The sequence below is a fragment of the Bos grunniens genome, chromosome 9 (assembly GCF_055505025.1).
Source record: "Bos grunniens cultivar Pamir isolate PY7600 chromosome 9, Bosgru_T2T1.0, whole genome shotgun sequence".
Classification (NCBI taxonomy): domain Eukaryota; kingdom Metazoa; phylum Chordata; class Mammalia; order Artiodactyla; family Bovidae; genus Bos; species Bos grunniens.
In genome coordinates, this window is record NC_141173.1 from 24839343 (window position 1) to 24856602 (window position 17260).

The 17260-nt window shown below is 40.9% G+C and overlaps 1 protein-coding gene across 9 annotated transcripts in view; it reads left to right on the forward strand.

Annotated features, from left to right (window-relative positions):
• Positions 1-215: 215 nt before the first annotated feature.
• Positions 216-17260, forward strand: part of ECHDC1 (ethylmalonyl-CoA decarboxylase 1) — a 53126-nt gene continuing 36081 nt past the window's right edge. For 6 of the 9 annotated variants that reach the window (XM_086316314.1, XM_086316318.1, XM_086316309.1 and 3 more), the window contains exon 1: positions 216-487. Coding sequence is in view for 4 of the 9 variants with exons in the window: in XM_086316309.1 (XP_086172435.1) it covers positions 478-487 (10 nt within the window). In the remaining 5 variants the exon portion in view is untranslated. Of the gene's footprint in view, positions 488-10709; positions 10759-17260 lie in introns of those variants that run through there. The other 3 variants (XM_086316315.1, XM_086316310.1, XM_086316312.1) reach the window with 1 other exon arrangement.

Genomic DNA, 17260 nt, shown 5'->3' on the forward strand with positions numbered 1-17260 from the left:
CCGGTGCTCCTGGGTCTGGGGTGCCCGCCGAGGAGCGGAAAACCCAGACGCCCAGAGAAGGAGCAGACATTTAACATAGGAACCTGGAAGCAGCGGGCCAGAGAGAGGGCGGCCGGCGCGTCCGGGACGGAGTGGAAAAGCGGAAGGGAAGCCGGACGGACCGGAAGAGGGGCACGTCGGGGCGGAAGAAGGGCGCAACGGGGCGGAAGAGGGGCGCAGAAGAGGGGGAAGGGGGCGTCGTCGCCAGTGCTGTCTTCAGGTCCCTGTGTCTGCGGGAGCTGCACTTCAAGGAGCGTGTCTTGGCGAACCCTAGCAGTCACTGTGTAATGGACTTTAGCGCTTCTTCACTAGAATTCCAGACGACGACCCGCGGGGCTTCGGCGGCGCTGTCCGTATGAGGCCATGCGCAGGCCCACTGCCCTGTGCGGGGCGCAGGTATCCTGTGCAGAGCGACGCAGAGCCCTTTAAGGGAAGGTGATGGGAAAAGGTCAGTGGAACTTTCCTGTGAAGGTGAAGAAATAGCTGATGTTGACATTTTCAAAAGGATAAAGATTTCAGTGCTGAATTTATTTAAATTTCATTCAAATGCTGAATACTTTCTTATTCCTGTACTCAGTTGTTGTTGTTCAGTGGCCAAGTCGTGTCAGACTCTCTGGGACCCTGTGAGCTGCAGCACCCCAGGCTTCCCGGTCCTTGAGTATCTAACTGAGTTTGCACAATCTCACGTCCATTGAGTTTGTGATGCCATCCAACCATCTCATCCTCTGTCCGCGGCTTTCTCCCCTTGCCCTCAATCTTTCTCAGTAGTGTTAAAAAAAAAAAAAAAAAAAAAGACGAAAGAAGATACTTTAGGTGATACATTTAAGTTCACACTGCCATGAAGTGGGCAGCCTCCTTTTGGAGAACTGCAGAATAAAGTGGAAGGCATGAAGCTTTCAAGATAAAAATAAAATATCCAGTTCTTTTACCAGCAAAATGGGCTTATTTGGGTGTAGCCAAGGAATTGGAGTTGGGACAAGCGAACTATAGCAAAAGCCATAGGTAAGTTCAACAAAGGAGAGGCCCATTATGTTAAAGAGAAGAAGGAGGAAGTTGAAAGGAGTTGTTTTGAAGAAAGTCCCTGGGTTGAGGTGAGAGTTCAGGTAGTGATGGTTTCTCATAGGCTAAGTAGCTAGGTACACAGGAAATGTTCCCTTCTAGTGGGTCTGTGAGTGATGCTCTCTTGTTGGGGTATGTTATTAACAAGGAGTAATTGATGCCTTCTTTGGTAGTGTGTCCTTCCAACTATTTTAAATGATTTTTTTTTTTTTATTCAGTTCGACGTTTTCTACTTTTTTCTGAAAGCATCGCTGATGAAGAGGCAGGTTTTCTAGTTTCAGTGGCCTTTGTCCTTCGGTGCCAAGAAGGACTTCTTGCTGGGTGTTGTGCCCCACCTTGGCGGGAAAATGCACCGATTGGAAACCTATTGAGAAAACCTAACAAGGAGAAGTAGGAGGGAGAAATTGCGATCTTAAGATCTTAAATCGTTTGAGATCGTTCTGATCATTTTGAAATGTGGAGCAGGCCTCATCTTGTTGGACAAACTGGTTGTACAAAGATTTGACAGGCAACAAAATACAGAACTTAAAATAGTTATACAGAGTTAGAAGTTTAGAACCAAATTGTGTGATGGTTCTAAACAAAGACCTTAAGCCTGAGAGTAGCCGATAGAAGAAATCATGTTGGGAAAGGGGGAGTGTCAGGTGACTCTGTTGGAAGTGGTCTTTCTCTCTGATTCTTCTATGCAATTGAGTTTCTGCTTCTCTAATCATGTTTTGTTTGACATTTACTCAGACCCAAGGGAAAAAAGGCTCTTCCTACTGAGCCAAACCTGGAGTCAGGTATGCTTCCTGGAAGTTCCCACTCAAGGTGACCATGCATGCATACTAATTCGTTTGAGTTGTCTCTGACTCTTTGTGACCCTATGGACTGTAGCCTGCCAGGTTCTTCTGTCTATATGATTGTTCTGACAAGAATAGTGGAGTGGGTTGCCATGCCCTCCTCCAGGGGATCCTCCCCACCCAGGGATCTAACCCACATTTCTTACATCTCCTTCACTGGCAGGTTCTTTATTACTAACACCACCTGGGAAGGCCATTAAAATAGTATTGTTATTTCAAAAGAACTGTTTAGAACCAAATGTATTACCCAATAATACAGGCCGTAAGGTTGCAAATTCAGAAGCCATGAATCTAGGTAAGAATCCAGAATAGTTAATAGTCCAGACAAAGAAAAACTTAAGTGAATTCTGAACCTTCTAACTCAAAAAAGAAAAACAAACAAACAAAAAAACTGGCAAGTGAAAAGATTAATTTGTCATGGAGATTCTGAAAAGCCATAATCAAAAGAAGAAGTTGTCCCCTTTCACTATAATTTGAGAAATACCAGTAGGTATGTTGGGTGTTGTCTTTCCGTGAAAGAGAGAAAGGGTGTTGTCTTTCCGTGAAAGAGAAAAGCAACAGTGACTAAACGGGTATACAAGACTGGTCAGGTCATCTTTGGAAAGCTGTCTGCCTCAGTTATTAGCTGCTTCTTTTCCTAGTCAGTTTGATTTAGGCGTTTCCAGTGTTTGTACTGGAGAAGGCAATGGCACCCCACTCCAGTACTCCTGCCTGGAAAATCCCGTGGATGGAGGAGCCTGGTAGGCTGCAGTCCATGGGGTCGCTGAGGGTCGGGCACCACTTGAGCGACTTCACTTTCACTTTTCACTTTCATGCATTGGAGAAGGAAATGGCAGCCCACTCTGGTGTTCTTGCCTGGAGAATCCCAGGGATGGGGGAGCCTGGTGGGCTGCCGTCTATGGGGTCACACACAGTTGGACATGACTGCAGTGACTTAGCAGCAGCAGCAGCAGTGTTTGTACAGGACCAGCTGTCAGGTGCAGTCTTCTTTAGCTGTGAGATGTGTACTCAAGTTTCAAGTCCTTGAAGTTTGGTTACCTTCCAGGTCGTGAGGAGGACCTGGTATAGACTGTTCTAAGGAAATTCAAGAGCAGTCTTTTTTTTCTTACTGATTTCAAACCAGAAAAGTGGAAGAAAATTGAAAACATTAGTTTGAAGAGGAGTAGCCAGACATGTAAGGATAGGAAAAATATTTGACCAAAGAGTTACTTTGGCTACCTGCTGCCAAGAGCTGGCTCATTGGGAAAGACCCTGATTCTAGGAAAGACTGAGGACAGGATGAGAATGGGGCGACAGAAGTTGAGATGGTTGGGTTGAATCACTGACTCAATGGACATGAGTTTAAGCAAACTCTGGGAGGTAATGAAGGATGGAGAAGCCTGGTGTGCTGCAGTACATGGGGTCACAAAGAGTCAGACATGGCTGAACAACAACAGCAGAAAAATTTGGAATCCAGTCCAGCATATAGGTATGTAACAAAACCTTGAAGATCATTGGTAGGACTAGAATTTAATATCTGTGTAAGTGAAAATATGATTTCTTTCTCCCATGTTTATCCTTTTATTAAAGACACTCATAGTAAAACTAACTTGTTGGTATTGAACTTGTTTTGATTATTTACATAAATGCCATGAGAATAGTGACTGACCATATAAGCTCTTTTTCAAGTTTGTTTTGCTTGAACCTTGTAAACAAGGTATCTGGCCAGTTTATTTATTTATTTTTCTTGAGTAGGTCCTTAAAGCTGTCTGGTCACATCTGAGTCTATGTACACCTTTCCTGAGTATGATAATACAGCCAAAACTGTGGTAATATAGCCAGTATTTCCAGTGGTGTCTTGTTATGAGGAGAACAGATTCCCAGTGAATTTATGCAAATATACATATTGTCACGAAGAAAAAAAAAAAAAACTTAGGTTTTCAAATTCTGGAGGAATCAGGAAGGGAGGAAAAAAAATAAATGTTTTAACCCTTGTTGTAAGATACATTTTCTTAAAGGAGAGGAAAAAAAGGGTCCTTTAAATCCAGTTCTGTGCAATATCTTAAATTTATCTAATACTTTCATCCTAGAGTGTTTGCCAGGATCTTTTCCATGAATTTCTTTGAAGATAAATACACTTGCAAAAGCCTCGGCGTATGAACAATAATTGTGTATAAATGACAAAAGACTTAAAAATAGTAATAATTAAAGATGAAGGTTCAATTTAATGTAATCGACAAATCTGTTTGGTCATTTCTTTGACCACATCTTTAAAACCATGGCTGTATATCGTCAGCCTGTTTATTTAACTTATGTGTAGGGTACGTCATGAGAAATGCTGGGCTGGATGAAGCACAAGCTAGAATCAAGATTGCTGGGAGAAATATAAATAACCTCAATTATGCAGATGACACCACCCTTATGGCAGAAAGTGAAGAAGAACTAAAGAGCCTCTTGATGAAAGTGAAAGAGGAGAGTGAAAAAGTTGGCTTAAAATTCAGCATTCAGAAAACTAAGATCATGGCTTCTGGTCCCATCACTTCATGGCAAATAGATGGGCAAACAGTGGAAACAGTGACAGACTTTATTTTTCTGGGCTCCAAAATCACTGCAGATGGAGGCTGCAGCCTTGAAATTAAAACCACTTGCTCCTTGAAAGAAAAGGCATGACAAACCTAGACAGCATATTTAAAAGCAGAGACATTACTTTGCCAACAAAGGTCCATCTAGTCAAAGCTATGGTTTTTCCAGTAGTCATGTATGAAGGTAAGAGTTGCATTATTAAAGAAAGCTGAGTGCTGAAGAATTGATTTCTTTTGAACTGTGGTGTTGGAAAAGACTCTTGAGAGTCCCTTGGACTGCAAGGAGATCAACCAGTCCATCCTAAAGGCGATCAGTCCTGAATATTCATTGTTAGGACTGATGTTGAAGCTGAAACTCCAATACTTTGGCCACTTGATGCGAAGAACTGACTCATTGGAAAAGACCCTAATGCTGGGAATGGTTGAAGGCGGAAGGAGAAGGGGATAACAGAGGATGAGATGGTTGGATGGCATCACTGACTTGATGGACATGAGTTTGAGAAAGCTCCGGGAGTTGGTGATGGACAGGGAGGCCTGGCGTGCTGCAGTCCATGGGGGTCTCAAAGAGTTGGACATGACTGAATGACTGAACTAAACTGATAACATTATACTAGAACACATGAGAATTGTCAGAATTTTCATACAATATCTAAAATTTCATACAATATCTAGATATTTCATACAATATCTAGATATTTCATACAATATCTAGATATCTACAATATCTAATATTTAAATAACATTCATGTATACAAGATAACCTAAGAAAGTTTATTATAATTTCTTTGACAAAGCTTCCCATAAAATTTGACATATCAAATAAACCTAATTACCATCTCCTTTTATAAGAAGAGAGAACATGTTCTTTAAGAAGTTCTAGGGGCCCCTAAGTTAGAGTTTGAATTTTGGGGGGAAGTTTTTCAAAAATATCAAAAGGTTTTGGACAATTCAACAAATAGGATTACAGAAGATTACAAAACACTAAGTATCTGTTTAATCAAAATGACAAAAAGATTTCAGAAGATAAATAGAGAAGGTTACATAGCTGCAAAACAAAAAAGCCAAACCAAACCCTTAGCTCTTCTTTATAAAAAAGACAATTTTTAACTTAAAGCACCTGAAATAAATTTGATTAATGTTTTGCCAAAAGTTTTCACTTTTGTCTCGGTTCAAAGGGTTTGTTAACCTAATAAGCCACTCATTCTATACAAACTAAATAATACCAATATTTATTAGAGAGTTTTCTAGCTTACTTTCAATATGCAGTAACATTGAAGAGAGAAATAGAAATAGCAGAGGATACGTCATCAAATTGGGTTTTAACCAACATCCAGACTCAAACAGCGCTGGGAAGTCCCATGACACAGCACATCTGGAGTCCTAATTGGGAAAAGGTCCTAGGTAGCACGTCCACTCTGTGGAAGAGACTTCAAAGACTGCACTTCAGGGTTCCCGCTTATAATCCTAGGACACAAACTGATATCATCAACCTGTGAGCAAATTGCAGCTCTGAGTTCCTGTTTATCCTTTAAACTTGGAATGTTGTTAAGCCCGGGGCTTGACTGGCCACCCTGTCTTGAGGGGCTCAACAGTCTCAAGATTCGTCCCCTGTCTTACCTATGGTGCTGCAATTCTTACAGTCATAGCTGTCACTCACAGCCAGGGCAGTGTCCAGGCAGGTTAGAAGCAAGGTCATAGGTCTGCTCTGCTGTGTCTCTGAAGCCTAAACAAAACTAATTTCTCTAACAATGAAATGGTCTCTGAGGAAAATGAGAGATACCAAGGGAACATTCCATGCAAAGATGGGCACAATAAAGGACAGAAATGGTATGGACCTAACAGAAGCAGAAAATATTAAGAAGAGGTGGCAAGAATACACAGAAGAACTATACAAAAAAAATCTTAATGACCCAGATAACCACGATGGTGTGGTCACTGACCTAGAGCCAGACATCCTGGAGTGTGAAGTCAAGTGGGCCTTATGAACTATCACTATGAACAGAGCTAGTGCAGGTGATGGAATTCCAGCTGAGCTATTTCAAATCCTAAAAGACGATGCTGTTAAAGTGCTGCATTCAATATACCAGCAAATTTGGAAAACTCAGCAGTGGCCACAGGACTGGAAAAGGTCAGTTTTCATTCCAATCCCAAAGGCAATGCCAAAGAATGCTCAAGCTACCACACAATTGCACTCATCTCACACGCTAGCAAAGTAATGCTCAAAATTCTCCAAGCCAGGCTTCAGCAATATGTGAACCATGAACTTCCAGATGTTCAAGCTGGATTTAGAAAAGGCAGAGGAACCAGAGATCAAATTGCCAACATCCGTTATGTAGAAAAAGCAAGAGAATTCCAGAAGAACATCTTCTGTTTCATTGAATATGCTGAAGCCTTTGACTGTGTGGATCACAACAAACCATGGAAAATTCTTCAAAGATGGGAATTCCAGACCACCTGACCTGCCTCCTGAGCAACCTGTGTGCAGGTCATGAAGCAACAGTTAGCACCGGACATGGCACAACAGACTGGTGCCAAATTGGGAAGGGAGTATGTCAAAGTTATATATTGTCACCTTGTTTATTTAACTTATGTGCAAAGTACATCATGTGAAATGCCAGACTAGATGAAGCACAAGCTAAAAACAAGATTGCCGGGAGAAATATCAGTGCACCTCAGTGGTGCAGATAACACCACTCTAATGGGAGAAAGCCAAGAGGAACAAAAGAGCCTCTTGATGAAGGTGAAATAGAGTAAAAAGCCTGGCTTAAAACTCAACATTCAAAAAACTTAAGATCATAGCATCCGGTCCCAACACTTCATGGCAAATACATGGTAAACAATGGAAATGGTGAGAGACTTTATTTTGGGGGGCTCCAAAATCACTGCAGATGGTGACTGCAGCCATGAAATTAAAAGATGCTTGCTCCTTGGAAGAAAAACTATGACCAGTCTAGACAGGCTATTAAAAGCAGCGACAAAGGATGAAACAGAAGTGTTTAGAAAAGACACATGTAGGTGGGAAATTAGTGTGTATGATAAAAACAATTCTAGTCAATCATGTAATTTATCTTGCAAAACTCTGACATTTTAAGTTACCTCAAAAGATTTCAGTATGCTATTTTAAGTACATATATCGTAAAATATAATTGTTGCACCTAAAAACTCTTATCCCATTTTCATCTATCTGAATTATTTGTTCCCAACATTTATGTTTAAGTTACTCACAAAAACTTAATGAGTCATTAGACAAAGTCTGCCATCATCTCAAGCAAATTTTTTTTCTGACAGATTTGCAGCAGAGATAATGTGAATTTATCTGACTAGTAAACGCATGTGGGATTAAAGTATTCAGTGCTGATGACACTAAAGACGTGCCTGTTTCAGTTAGACTAACAAATTTAAACTATCACATTAACCACAAAAGCATTCGTGTGAGTTGCTCTTATATTTCTGATAATTTATTTAAGTAATATTTTTAGACCAATTAAATGGAGCTCTTTTTATAAATTAATTTTGGCAGTACCATCTGGCAGTATAAAAATAAGACATACCTGTGACATAACATACAGCCATACACAGAGATCTTTTAGCATGGTACAAAACTCAAAGGAGAATATTTAGATACAAATTGTACTTCTGACAGATAAACTAAGTTAAGCCTACCTGTTTATTTGCATGCTATAAGGACCCTCTTGGAGCTCTTTTCAGACTCATCTTGTCTTTTTAGAAATTTCTGCATACCAATAAAAGAAAGCATTCCATGGTCTTTGAGATCAGGTGCCCCAAATATCAAACCTGAGTTTGAGCAAAACTACAGTTGTTTTGAAGATTTATATCCCCTTGAGGCCAAATGTTTTAAAAGGTAGGTGCTGTCTTCCTATGAAGAAATTGAGAAATTTCGGGGGGGTGGGGGTGGGGTGGGAGAGAAACAGATTATTTACATAGTATAACAGAGTAGAGAATAGAAGACTTTATCGAAAAATTTGATCTCCATAGGAATGGATGTCAGTAGCATGTAGAAGTTGGGAACAATCAAGTGTCAAGGGATAACAGTGTTATTTATTGCCCCGAGGTTCTGAGCAAACCTATCCCTCTGGCCTTGGGTTTTCTCACGGGGAAAATAGATGTGTTACAGGGAATGCGTTTATTGCTTTGAAAGATATTTATCTACTATCAAGTTCTGGAATTATTATTTCCTTTTTGGGGGAGAAAGAAATCCCAGGATGATAACTTTTCTAAAAAGTCTTGGCTGGATCATCGAAAAAGCAAGAGAGTTCCAGAAAAACATCTATTTCTGCTTTATTGACTATGCTAAGGCCTTTGTGTGGATCACAATAAACTGTGGAAAATTCTTAGAGATGGGAATACCAGACCACCTGACCTGCCTCTTGAGAAACCTATATGCAGGTCAGGAAGCAACAGTTAGAACTGGACATGGAACAACAGACTGGTTCCAAATAGGAAAAGGAGTGTGTCAAGGCTGTATATTGTCACCTTGCTTATTTAACTTATATACAGAGTACGTCATGAGAAATGCTGGGCTGGAAGAAGCACAAGCTGGAATCAAGATTGCCGGGAGAAATACCAATAACCTCAGATATGCAGATGACACCATCCTTATGGCAGAAAGTGAAGAGGAACTAAAAAGCCTCTAGATGAAAGTGAAAGAGGAGAGTGAAAAAGTTGGCTTAAAGCTCAACATTCAGAAAACGAAGATCGTGGCATCTGGTCCCATCACTTCATGGGAAATAGATGGTGAAAGAGTGGAAACAGTGTCAGACTTTATTTTTCTGGGCTCCAAAAATCACTGCAGATGGTGACTGCAGCCATGAAATTAAAAGACGCTTACTCCTTGGAAGGAAAGTTATGACCAACTTAGATAGCATATTCAAAAGCAGAGACATTACTTTGCCAACAAAGATCCGTCTAGTCAAGGCTGTGGTTTTTTCTGTGGTCATGTATGGATGTGAGAGTTGGACTGTGAAGAAAGCTGAGTGCTGAAGAATTGATGCTTTTGAACTGTAGTGTTGGAGAAGACTCTTGAGAGTCCCTTGGACTGCAAGGAGATCCAACCAGTCCATTCTAAAGGAGATCCAGTCCATTCTAAAGGAGATCAGCCCTGGGATTTCTTTGGAAGGAGTGATGCTAAAGCTGAAACTCCAGTACTTTGGCCACCTCATGCGAAGAGTTGACTCATTGGAAAAGACTCTGATACTGGGAGGGATTGGGGGCAGGAGGAGAAGGGGACGACAAAGGACGAGATGGCTGGATGGCATCACCGACTCGATGGACGTGAGTCTGAGTGAACTCTGGGAGTTGGTGATGGACAGGGAGGCCTGGCGTGCTGCAATTCATAGGGTCGCAAAGAGTTGGACACGACTGAGCGACTGAACTGACTGAACTGTGGTCCTAGTGTGATTAGATTGAATAGTTTTCTGTGATTATGGTTTCAGTGTGTCTGTCCTCTGATGCCCTCTTGCAACACCTACCATCTTACTTGGGTTTCTTTTACCTTGAATGTGGGGTATCTCTTCGCGGCTGCTCCAGCAAAGGAAATAGTGAAGGACAAGGAAGCCTGGCTTGCTGCAGTCCATGGGGTCACAAAGAGTTGGACACGACTGAGTGACTGAACAGCAACAACAGAGTCCCTGAAAGGGGAAAATTCCTAAACAAATTGCAGGTCATAGCCCAGCACAGTTCCAGTGGGAACAGCTTAATTTCAAAGGAGTTGGGCCAAATGCTAAATGCATGAGTGCTCACAGGAAGGATAAAGCCTTTAATACAGAAAGTTATCTACTGGAGGTTGTGTCAGTTTGGATTTGCTGAGGAGGCAGCCCTGGCAGCAGTAGCTGTATTTTGTGCCTAGAAATTGATTCCAACCGTCAGTCATGTTCTCTGGGAACTCTATAATTGTCCTTCTTGCTGCCCATATTAAGTTATCTTAAGTAAAATTTGCATCATTGATTTCATGCAGCCAGCTTTTCAACAACAAAAATGAAAAACTCATTTTTGGTAAATGTTCTTTCATTCTAGTATTCTTTTTGAGCCTCAAAATTCTTTTAATACTACACACACACATGTAATTGTGAAATCAGCTGGGGGAGGGAGGAGCATAGTAATAAAACAGCTGATCTTTTCTTGATAGTTTATTGGTCTGACCTGAAAGATGAGTAGATCTTAGTTAGCTGGTGAGTTGGCAGTGATAAGCATTCCAAGAAGAGAGACCAGCTTGCATAGAAGAGTGGAACTGAAACAAGGTAAGTGGTGGGATTAATGAACAGGGTAGGTGGAGTTGACTTGTGGAAAGATTCTTTAGCCTGTCTCGTGTTGTGGATTCTCAAGCCTTGTGTGCCAAATTGTTATTGGCAAATATTATTTGTCAAGTACTGTACCAGGCATTCGGAGAAGGCAATGGCACCCCACTCCAGTACTCTTGCCTGGAAAATCCCATGGACAGAGGAGCCTGGTAGGCTGCAGTCCATGCTAAGGGTCGGACACGACTGAGCGACTTCACTTTCACTTTTCACTTCCATGCATTGGAGAAGGAAATGGCAACCCACTCCAGTGTTCTTGCCTGGAGAATCCCACGGACGGGGGAGCCTGGTGGGCTGCCGTCTATGGGGTCGCACAGAGTCGGACACGACTGAAGTGACTTAGCAGCAGCAGCAGCAGCAGTACCAGGCATTGCCAATGTCCTCTTGCAGCTGAATCTAGTGGGAAGATTTGGTTAAAGGAATAGTTACAGCAAAGTTTGAGTGAAGGTTAATGAAGGATCTAAACATTGTGAGAGCAGACAGAGTATTTTCTGTAGTTGAGGGTATTAGAGGAGTTGATTTGGAGTTGCTTTGAGGAAGAAAAAACTGTAATGGGGGATCACATACTCAGAGGGTTGGAATGAATAGAACAACTGAAGGATATGAACAACTGAAAGAAGTTCATTTTGGCTGGCAGGAAAAGTATATGTGGCATACTCAGTACATACACAGTATAGTGTATGACTCAAGTAGTGAAACTTGAAAGTTAATTAAGAAAGAAAGAAAGTGAAGTTGCTCAGTCTTGTCTGACTGTTTGTGACCTCATGGACTGTAGCCTACCATGCTCCTCCCTCCATGGGATTTTCCAGGCAAGAGTACTGGAGTTGGTTGCCATTTCCTTCTCCAGAAGATCTTCCCAACCCAGGGGTCGAACCCGGGTCTCCCGTGTTGTAGGCAGACGCTTTACCGTCTGAGCCACCAGGGAAGTGAAGTGTTAATTAATGACAGCCTAAAACCAAATTCAAATGCCAAAAACGAGTCATATGCTGACAGTCTGAAACGGAATAGTTCTGATTTTTTTGTTTACTCCGTGCCTTATGCTTATTTTTTTCTTGCTCAGTATGTGTTTGTGTTTACTTTCTGGATATTTCCAGCACCTGATGAAACAGGTTACAGCTTCTGAGAGAACAGAGAGCTTAGTCTCTGTGTAGGGAAGGGAGCTTACTTGTTTGCCTTTGAAAAAGTTAGAAAACATGGAGAGAGTGAAACCTTTGATCTCGGACTTCTTCTCTTTCCCCTTTCTGATGGCATGGTTATGAGCTTGTTCAGCTGGGCTGAATCTGGTTGTGGTAGGACAGCAAAGCAACCAGCAGGATGGATTAGCAACCCTGACAGGCTACAGTCCTTGGGGTCACAAAGAGTCAGACATGACCAAGCAACTGAACTGAACTGATCCATATGATTTGTGGTAAGTTGCTCAGTCGTGTCCAACTCTCTGCAGCCCCAAGGACTGTAGCCTGTCAGGTTCCTCTGTCCGTGGGGATTCTCAAGGCAAGATACTGGAGTGGGTTGCCCTGCCATTCTCCAGAAAGTATTCATAATAGGCTCTCATCCAGTGTCAAGGATTAGACCCCTAATCTTGGAACTGGCAAACTTGAGAGGCTTAGCATTGTACTTGAGTTTCTCAGGTACTACTCTTTGCCACAAACAAGGGGATCTGAGGAGAGAAAAGAAGGGAGAGTTAGTGGAAGGAGGACAGGAGTTTGGGGGGCCAAAAAATGGAATCAATAGAGGAAAGGATCCATGAGGTTTTTATTATGAGGTTTCCATGGAAAAATGAGTATATCAAAGATGTCCAATGAGGCAAAAATATTAGTGACATAATGTTGAAATTTGGTAATGATTTAAGTGTAAAAAGGTACATCTGATGATGTCTACACTGATTGCCCTTGTTTTGGATATTGGAGTGGGGTGCCATGCTAAGTCACTTCAGTCATGTCTGACTCTTTGCAACCCTATGGACTGTAGCCCCAGCAGGCTCCTCTGTCTGTGGGATTCTCCAGACAAGAATACTGGAATGGGTTGCTGTTTCCTTCTCCAAGGGATCTTCCCGACCTCGCGTCTCTTAGATCTCCTGCATTGGCAGGCGGATTCCTTTACCACTAGCGCCACCTGGGAAGCTTCATTGGAAGTGGTGGGCGGGGAGGGGGATGTATGTGAAGACAAAACAGACAGACTCCTTACAATGAGAAAAGATATGTTGTTTATTGATTCTATTATCCCTGCATAATAATTAAAATTCTAATGATTTTATAAGTCTTACTCCTTATTTTCTATTTTAACTATTTTTTTATTTTCCCTAAACAGAATACTGTGGAAAACATAGGCAACTTTTTTCTTTTTTTAAATAGCCATCTAAGTTCTCATCAAGTTTCTTTGGCACAGTTCTCTTACATTAAAGTCACGGTCAACGTGGAAAAGACCTCACCCCCAAATGAATTTTACATTTAATGGTCTCTTTTATATATGACTATATATGACTTATCACTCGGGGCAAAATGTGCAGAGAGCATATTCTAGGCAAAAGCCAGCTTGGTCATGTTGTGTTTGGCTCTCTCTGTGTAGGCCCCTCAGTTTTGTGAACTGATTTGGCCAGTGACCTTGAGAGCTTATTTTTCCTAGACTAGAAGCAGGCCTAAAGGAACCCTGAGCCCTACAGCTTTAATCTTCTTCAAATGCCTTCCCAAGATAAAGGCAGCCCCTGGTTCCATGTCCCACACAAGCTGAGAGGCAGAGAGGGGAGCATGAGAGAGAAGGCAGTAGAGATGAAAATGACAAAAGAAGGGAAATTAGAACAAAGAAAATTTAAAGCGGCAGCAGTACCAGTGGAAATAGTTTCACTCTGTTGCCTTCTACGGAAAGCTGTAGTGCTGTGACTGAATTACTTATCTTGGCTCAAAACCAATAGTTTTGTTCTTTGGAAGAAGGACTGGGGAAAGTAGATCAAGTCATGGGTTCTCCACTTAAGTTTGCCGCTAACAGTTACTAGGTCTTAGGCTCAGTACTCCCTGGGTAAAATGCCTCTGATTCTGAGAAAGTCAGAGAACGTAACTGCCTCGCTCTAACCCTTGTGATAGAAATTGTTATATAGTTAAAATATGAAGTACACTACTAACCAAATCCTTGTAAAATGTGAATCACTAACCACAGACATTATAAGTAGGTAATGTCTTATTATCTATAACGTAACCTCATTTCTTAAAAAGTGTCAGTATTTTTATTAATGATGTGGTAAAGATTGTGTTGTATGCAAACCTGATTTGTATACCTGAAAAAAAAAAAAAAATCAGACCCACAGCTCTTATCCTTCTTGTGAAGAGGGGTAGGGACTCCTAAGCTGGGAATGATAGTGGAGTGGTGGTTCTGCATCAAACTGACCAGGGGCCAATGAAAGGGAGACCTTCTTCTCTGGCTGACTCTAATACCCTTAAGCACTTAGAGCTACATATTCTGGACTTGGAATTCCTAAAATCCCCACAATGAAATAAACTTTTTCTGTCTGGCAGATAGAGATCTTTTATTTAGTTTGGGAAATGATGGTTAAGTATACAGTAATCACTGGGCTTCCTGGGTGGCTCTAGGGGTAAAGAAGCCCCTGCCACTGCAGGAGATGCTGGTTTGGTCCCTGGATGGGCAAGACTCTCTGGAGGAGGAAGTGGCAACCTACTTCAGTATTCTTGCCTGGAAAATTCCATGAACAGAGGAGCCTGGAGGGCTAATAGTCCGTGGGTCACAAAGAGTTGGACATGACTGACCATACAACAATAACAACTATAGTAATCCCTATACAGTAATAACCACATTAGGTGTCATTTAGTACCACAAATGTTAAATGTAAAAACTCTGTGCGCTAAAACCATGAGTAAGATGTGGTCCCTGCCAATAGGGAGTTTTTAAATTTACTGGAGGCAGGAGCATCATTATGAGTCGTCATAATTTACTGGAGGCAGGAGTGTCTCTAATTCTTTCTTACCTGGTTTCTGGTCATACATCAAGTTTTAAGAAATATTATTACCTTTAATGAGGACACTTCTTAGTTTTCAGAACTGCCAGAGACTGCAGATACCTATGTGGCCACCTATAGCAATATGTGTGTTCTTTATTAAATATCTTCTATGCAAAAAACAGAATACTTACAAAAATTAGTTTTGAAATTAGTGTTTTAGAAGATTGGGAGAGATTATTGGTAAAGGCAGAGACATCTCTCCATTCCACATTTGAAATGGTATCCTTTAATAAAAAAAAAAAAGTTTAATGAGAAATGTAGCATACTTGCACATAGTTTCAAAGCATAAGAAGAGTTTAAAGAACAGCAACAACAAAAATAAGTACCTGTTTATCCATTGTCTAGGTTAGGAAATACAACACACTCATTCTGAAACCTAACTTTTTCAAAAGTATGTTAGGTTAGCTTTCTTTATGTCTATGTTTATTTTCCTTCTAGCCACTGTACTGAAACCTGATTTCAAATTTAAGACAACAGTCTTTTATAGAAGTAATTTAGGAATAATAATATCACAGTTTCATAACATAAATATTTTTATTTCATCAGATACATATTTTATGTAAAATATATTCTTATCTGTTCAAAAGATTTGTGATTCTGGGCAGCTGTTTAGTTACTTGAAGTGATGCCTCAAGTTTTCAAGCTTTTTAATAAATTAATATTATGCTATAAAAATATATGTATTTATTTAGAGAAAAAGAGGAAGAACTTTGAGGTCTTTCCTATTGCTTCAGAATTTGACAGTAAGTAGGTGACTCCCTAGAGGAAAGCTTCACATATAGGTAAGCTTTCATTACTTATGAAATGGAAATGTGGGCCTTGTTTCTTGTTTTCTTAGATTTGTTTTGGAAGGGGAGTGAGGCTGTATCATTTTCATTCTAATTGATTAGTGCTAATTTGGCTGTGTGGATCACAGTAAACTGTGGAAAATTCTCAAAGAGATGGGAATACCAGACCACCCGACCTGCCTCTTGAGAAACCTATATGCAGGTCAGGAAGCAACAGTTAGAACTGGACATGGAACAACAGACTGGTTCCAAATAGGAAAAGGAGTACGTCAAGGCTGTATATTGTCACCCTGCTTATTTAACTTATATGCAGAGTACATCATGAGAAACGCTGGACTGGAAGAAGCACAACTGGAATCAAGATTGCCAGGAGAAATATCAATAACCTCAGATATGCAGATGACACCACCCTTATGGCAGAAAGTGAAGAGGAACTCAAAAGCCTCGACGAAAGTGAAAGTGGAGAGTGAAAAAGTTGGCTTAAAACTCAACATTCAGAAAACGAAGATCATGGCATCTGGTCCCATCACTTCATGGGAACTAGATGGGGAAACAGTGGAAACAGTGTCAGACTTTATTTTTTGGGGCTCCAAAATCACTGCTGATGGTGACTGCAGCCATGAAATTAAAAGACGCTTACTCCTTGGAAGGAAAGTTATGACCAACCTAGATAGCATATTCAAAAGCAGAGACATTAGTTTGCCAACAGAGGTCCGTCTAGTCAAGACTATGGTTTTTCCAGTGGTCATGTATGGATGTGAGAGTTGGACTGTGAAGAAAGCTGAGTGCCAAAGAATTGATGCTTTTGAACTGTGGTGTTGGAGAAGACTCTTGAGAGTCCCTTGGACTGCAAGGAGATCCAGCCAGTCCATCCTAAAGGAGATCAATCCTGGGTGTTCATTGGAAGGACTGATGCTGAAGCTGAAACTCCAGTACTTTGGCCACCTCATGCGAAGAGTTGACTCACTGGAAAAGACCCTGATGCTGGGAAGGATTGAGGGCAGGAGGAGAAGGGGACGACAGAGGATAAGATGGCTGGATGGCATCACCGACTCAATGGACATGAGTTTGGGTAAACTCTGGGAGTTGCTGATGTACAAGGAGGACTGAATATAGTTAGGTGAAGAACGGATACTCTGAAAGTATATAAGATGAGAGTTTCTTAAAGGTAGCCCCCTCTGCCAACATTTTGGCCACAAGACACTGTAGAGAAAAGCTAATCTGAGTTTACTTTTTCCTTTCCTTACTCCCCAGCAAATTAGGATGGTGCTTAATTTTTGTTCTACTTCTGCCTAAAATGTTAAAACTTGGAAAGAACGAAGGGAAGTTAAATATCATAATCCTATGCACTGATTTAGTATCTTCAGGTCCCTTTCTGCCTATAGAAAATTCTCAGACTTCATGATAAAAGTTTACTGGTGAAGAAAGGGGAAAAAAATCAGGTCTCTAATAAAGCTTAATAAAAGGAGGAATTTTGTTCTATTTTCAATTAGAGAATTGAGTTATTTTTGCTTAGTAAATACTTCATTTCTTTGATAAAACTGAAAATTTGTTGAGGGTAAAATTTTTTTTTCCTGAAATAGCTAGTTGATAGAGGGGAGATGACTAATAAGAACTCAGTTAATTTCCACTGAACTGTTACCAATTATAT